Raw genomic sequence first — 6,056 nt, 5'->3', positions numbered from 1 at the left:
AAAAAATACACTTTATACTTTTTTATTCACTTCTTTCCAAGTATTCATATATATTTATTTATATATATATATATATATATATATATATATAGTGTGAGTTTATAACTGGACTTTTTCATTGAATTGTTCCTATTTAAAATGAAGGCAGTCACTGTGAGAGTTAGTGGTAGCAGGTGGGGGGCGCTGTTTACCGTGCTTACACTGTTTATGTCACCGGCTCATGGTGGTGGGTGTCTCGGCTTTCATGGCCGCCCGGCTGACAGCAGCGTCTCTCCGTGTGACAGGAGCTTGAGAGGCAGTATTCACCCAGCCAGTGGTCGCACAGGATGTCGGCAGACGACGTGATCAAGGCTCATGTGAAGGCTTTAAAGGAAGGTCGGTCTGTTTTGAAGCTAGACGCTAACTACAATGCGCAGAAACCCGGCTGAGGCGAGCAGGCAGGCCGGGCAGGAGCACAGGTGTCTGACAAATGATGATGTGTTTCCCTGTCTGTAGTCAGTACCCAGTAGAGAGAGGAGGATACAGGTTTTTTTTAAAAACATATTTTGACTTTAAAAACGCAAGCTGCCAAAATATGAGACTGTATGTGAGGTTAAGTCTGTAAGTTATAGCCTACATATTGGTGATAGTTCTTAATGAGTTTTGTTGAACAGCTTGATCTATGGAGAGTGTAAACATTACTTTAAAAAAAACAAACAATAAAAGCAACAAAATCTATTTCCCACCCCTACTTAGTTGGACATATGTGTGCTGTAAACTGAATTTGGTGAGAATACTGTGGCAGATCTTTAAATGGGGGAACTGGAAATGAGGGCCTCTAAAATATGTTGCCCCTCTTTTTTGTATAGAATTTGGACTACGATTAAACATGTTTCTGTGTAAGGGGAAACTAGATTATGAATGAGATATAACATTCATGCCTTCATTAGAGAACTGACAGCAGGGGGATGACAGGAAGTGGGGGGGGGCATGTAACAAAGGTCCCCATCCAGACTTGAATTGAGGACGTTTCCGTTCATGGTCAGCGCCTCAACCCCCTGGGCTCCCATGGTGCCCCATGAAAAACTGTTAATGGATAAAACGAGTATAGGGAACGTATATAGTTGTCTAAACCAATGAATTAAACAATTCAACAAACCAAGAAACTTCATCAGTTTGATGCTAAAGTCCAATTTTGCTCACATGGATTTGCAGCAGTGTTCGACAGTACACACATTTTATATTGTCTCACTGTATGAATTATCACATTGTTTCACCCTCGTCTCCACTGGAGTGTCATGCTTTGATACCGTGTGTGTCCAGGTACTGAGCGCGCCCGTGGTCTCGCTCAAACCTTGCTCAACGTGCCATATGGGGAGGGAGATGGAGAGAAACTGGATGTCTACATACCCAGCACCAACTCTTTGGGTACGGACATGTGTGACTCCCATGATAGCCCAACCCCACCCCGCTGTCATGCAGAGGCATAGGGAACGTGTGAGGATTAACATGCCTGATTTGCTCTGTTTCAGATGTCCATCTTGTTATTTACCTGCATGGAGGCTACTGGCAGTTTCTCAGGTAGAGTCCTTTGCTCATTGCAATGCAGATTTGGATTTCTCCATCAGGTTTTTTCATGTCGGTGCTTTGTGTTCATACAGTAAGGAGGAGTCGGGATTCATGGCTGTTCCACTCGTGGATAAAGGCGTAGTGGTGGTTGCCGTCGGCTATGACATCGCCCCCAAAGGTAGAGTCTTTGTATTTCAGACAAAATTGTTTCTCTTCTTGGGGGGAAAGGTTTTATGAAGATTAATCTGGAGTGTCAGTCCTCTGCCTGTACCCCTTTTATTCCAGGTAACATGGACCTGATGGTGTCTCAAGTACGCAGGAGTGTCGTGTCTGTTATTCAGCAGTACTCTCACATCAGGTACACGTCTGTTCTATGAACCATTATCCCCCTGCTTCAAGTTAGTTCATCGTAATGCATAACATGAAACTTCCCACCATCACATAATACTGTGTGTCCTTCTGACCTCTCCCTCAGTGGTCTGTACCTGTGTGGCCACTCTGCTGGGGCTCACCTGGCTGCAATGGTACTCTCCACTGACTGGTCGCAGTACAGCATTACACCTCAGATCAAAGGTAAGATCCATTAGGTGAAACAGGATGAGTGGTAGAGATGGAGAAAATGCATTGCCGCATTATGACTGACAAACAGAATACTGAGGAAGAAACCAAGATGCTTGAAATTACAAGATTTAGACACAAGTGCTGAAAAACCGATGTCTTTTCTCTAATTGTGTTCTAGGTGCTTTCCTTGTCAGTGGCATATATGACCTCCTGCCCATCCTGTCCACCTACGTCAACGAGCCTTTGAAGATGACAGAGTATGTTCCTTACGGCAGTGCATGTGACTGTACCTCTAGTGCAGGGCAAACAATGTGTGTGATCTGTTCCAAGCAGTCCATTTTAATTTGGAATAATTAAAAATGAAGATGTCAGGTCATTTTTACCTCCTTTTATAGGGGAACTCCACAGATTTAACACATCCAAGTCTGTTTAGAGGTTTTAGAGAGTATTACATGTGAAAAAAACTTTTGTGGCTTCAGAGAGAGCTGCGCAAGTGATGTCACTTGAGTCAGCATCGGTTGGGGCTAAAATAAAAGTTTGAATATGAAAAGAAAAATCTGGTTTTGCGGAGTTAGAAAGAAGTTCGCTTACCAGACATCTGTAGCCCGCTCCAGATCTCTGCTTGAAGCTACAGTAGCTGCAACTAGCATGACACACCTGAATCTCTGATGGGACTGTTGGCAGTTGAGTTGCATTGTGGGCAATGTAGGCAGCAGGTTTTGACAAGGAAGAAGAATATCTGTAAAACAAGCAGACAACATCGCTGGTCCTGCTCTTTTGGTTCTGTTCCTTCTTGTTCTTAAAGGTCTCTCGTGAGTCTGACAATGCTTTAGGAGTGCAATGGTAAATCGGTGGAGTTCTGTTGGAGGGGTATAATCCGATTACTGACCAGATAAACAGGGTTTTACAGTAATCAGACTCTTACAACATGTTAAGAGATAATTCAGTTTCCTTTCTTAACCTGATTAGTCACAATAATCCAGAGTTTCTCAGTTTTGGGGCTGGAGTTACTTTTGTTTGGTAGAGACTTCAAAGACTCTTAATGCATACATATTTTTGACATTTTATATTTCTTATAAAAACAGATTTGACTTGTATAATCTTTTCAGAATAATGCATTTTGAGCTTCTTGTAATTCACGACAGCTTGAGAAATCTAACGGCTTAGGTTTTGAAAATGAGATCAAGATCCAGATAAGGCTGAGAAACCCTGCAGTAATCCTTTTTTATGTGTGTGCATGTAAATGAACTGTGTGGAGAGCATTGTGTTGAGTGCTGTGATTGTCCTTGTGGAGAAGGACTGTGTGTGTAAAGGTCTTTGTGTTTGTGTAATTGTTCTCTGCGGGTTTGTCGTGCCAGTCCGTATTTGACTCCTCTGCCCCCCCCCTGTTGTCTCCTGTTGGCAGGGAGGTGGCGGTGAGGAACAGCCCCAGCAAGTTGGTCCCTCAGCTGAAACTCTCCTCCTCCAGCTGCCACATCGTTGTGGCCGTCGCTGAGAACGACTCGCCGGAGTTTCGCAAGCAGTCCGAAGAATACTACAAAGTCAGTGCAGCTGATGGAGCACGAATGGAATTATTTATTGTGGAGTTTTCTTGCAAACAGTCTGCATCCTTCTTCTTCACTGCCATTGTTGGCACATTGTTGTGTTTCTTTGTGTGTTACTACTGCCAACTGTGGACCATGCAACAGGCTAAAACCAGTGGCAGGAATGTGTTTCCTGTGCAGATGCATCCTTGTTTCATCCATTTTTGTTATAGTACAAACAAAATGTGAACCTACTCTTAAAAACATTGCGTTAGTGGTCCAAAACTCTTTAGTGGAAGTTAACATCTTTAAATCACTTGTTTTGTCCGTAGCCCAAAAATACTCAATATAGAATGTGTAAAACAGACTAAAGTCACACATTTTCCATTTTTCCATTTTTTTATTAAAAAACTTTGAATCAATCAGTTAATCAAGTACCCACATTTTTTGGGGGTCCGTTTTCTAGCAGTTGGTCTTACTGTGACCTCTCATTTGTTAGTGAAAACATCATTCTGCTGTACAAACTGAGACAAAGTTAGTTTATTGCTATGTTCAGATATGTTCAGATATGTATGTGTAATGTACTATATTCTAACCTCTTTCTTCTGGCTTTAAAGACTTTGGAGGCATCAGGACTTAATGTGACCATGGAGGATGTGGCCAACACAGACCACTTCAGTATCATTGAGCAACTGGTAGATGGGGAGTATCACCTAACAAAGGTACACACACTGAACTATTGTTATTTTCTTTCATTTTTCTTTCTCTGACCAATAGCCTTATAATATTAATGTCCAGTATTAATGTACAACTTGGAGCTGACATTATGAGAATGAACTTTATTTGATGGGACTAACAGTCAAAACCTGCTTGAACTGCGGATTTCCAGGACATAATCCTGGAAACTGTCCGCCATCTTTTCATTAAATATCCAACCATTTTAGTTGCTTTTCCAAAAAGCATTTCTGAATAATATAACTTTATTTGTTGTTAACTCAGTGGTGTTCATTCTTTCCTCCATAGCTTCTCTTGAAGATGATGGGGAAGAGCTGAAGCAGCAGTCTTTGATCCATCGGCTAATAACATACCTCTGTATCAACATACACCTCTGAGCAGAGTCACTGTGCACAGATACTGACAAAATATGCATTATTTTAGGTTTGCACTGTGGTAAATGTACAATTTCTGTCCATTTTGATTGATCAATAAGGTGGCATGTATTGTTTTGACCGTCTAGTTTACAGTTTTGTTAGTTAATATCTCTGCTCACTGTATACTGCTGCCAGAAAATGTCCTACAACACCTTATGTTCCAACTACTATATCATATTATAAAAACATTGCGTGCCTAAAACTGAGTCACTACAAGGATTGTGATTGTTGCAAATGATACTGCAGTTAAACTGTCTCGTATTCAGTTGTAAATTGTTTAATGACAATAGTGCACAGAGTTATTGGCAGGAAATACTGTTCCACCAGCATACTATAAGTTGTAGAGCTGATGGTTGGTTTTGGCATATTTCCAGTGTTTTGGGGTGTGTCTGTGTTTTGTGTTTTTTGTTTCCTGTGACAATCTGCACCACAACTTAAAGAATCATGTCAAGAGTACTGACATACAAAGTGAATGTAGCTTTTTATTGTAACCTTCACAATGCTGATATCTCACCCAGGGAAACTTTAATTTGTTATCCACACTTTATAAATGTTGCTACTGAAAGCTATATATTTGCACTTCCTATCCTAAAGCATATTAAAATGAACATATTTTTAAAGAACAAATGGGACTAAATTTAGCTGATGCACATTGTTACTTACTGCCCTCGTTCTAGCATCTTAAATAATTGTTCACGTTATTGTTTACACAAAGTGTTCTATTAATCCTGACTGTAGATCATAAAGACAACAATCACAATAAATATTTATATTTGAGAACTCTTGTTTATGTATGTGTGCAGTTTATGCTTCCTTAGTTTAGCACCACTACCACATTCGGCATAGTTGGGGATCCAGACACCTCAGGTTCACTGTGTGACAGTTGTTTTTAATTACTACCACTAAAGTACACTATACTTATGGATCTTGTGACCCTGTCTCAAAATCTAATCTTAAGAACTTTATTTTACTTAATAACTGGGCTCAAGTGACACAGACAACCAAGGCCGGCAGCTTGTTCTATCATCTGAATGCAGTTTGGTTTCTGGGTGTCTGGTCAAATGTCTGCAGGGACAGTTTATTACAGTATGTACCAACATGTAGCTAAACTACTGCAGTCAAACACAGCAGCAGTAAATCCTACCTTCATGAAGGTTCATATTTGTTCATTCTGCTTTATTTTAGAGGTTGCAGTTTGTGGTGTGGTTGAATGAGAGACGTCTGTGTTCCTAACATGTTGTCCACCCACTTTATATCAATGCGGGTATACATA

The 6,056-nt window shown here is 40.7% G+C and overlaps 1 protein-coding gene across 1 annotated transcript; it reads left to right on the top strand.

Moving 5' to 3' along the window:
* Window positions 1–199: 199 nt before the first annotated feature.
* On the top strand, window positions 200–5,568 carry afmid (arylformamidase). The gene is made up of 10 exons (XM_035660731.1): window positions 200–375; window positions 1,303–1,407; window positions 1,512–1,560; window positions 1,641–1,726; window positions 1,834–1,906; window positions 2,024–2,121; window positions 2,288–2,366; window positions 3,515–3,650; window positions 4,250–4,354; window positions 4,656–5,568. Exons 1-10 carry the CDS (start codon window positions 327–329, stop codon window positions 4,683–4,685), a joined length of 810 nt encoding a protein of 269 aa, XP_035516624.1. The 5' UTR covers window positions 200–326; the 3' UTR covers window positions 4,686–5,568.
* The last annotated feature ends 488 nt before the right edge of the window (window positions 5,569–6,056 follow it).

Source organism: Morone saxatilis, unplaced genomic scaffold (assembly GCF_004916995.1).
Source record: "Morone saxatilis isolate NCDOM2014 unplaced genomic scaffold, NCSU_SB_2.0 Contig17, whole genome shotgun sequence".
Lineage (NCBI taxonomy): Eukaryota > Metazoa > Chordata > Actinopteri > Moronidae > Morone > Morone saxatilis.
The sequence above is the reverse complement of the archived record's forward strand: the minus strand, read 5'-3'. Positions and strand labels throughout refer to the sequence as shown.

Coding starts and splice junctions, on each gene's coding strand:
- afmid (XM_035660731.1), top strand. CDS start 327: ATGTCGGCAGACGACGTGATCAAGGCTCATGTGAAGGCTTTAAAGGAA. Junction 1,561..1,640: donor GGCTACTGGCAGTTTCTCAG/GTAGAGTCCTTT, acceptor GTGTTCATACAG/TAAGGAGGAGTCGGGATTCA. Junction 1,907..2,023: donor CAGCAGTACTCTCACATCAG/GTACACGTCTGT, acceptor CCTCTCCCTCAG/TGGTCTGTACCTGTGTGGCC.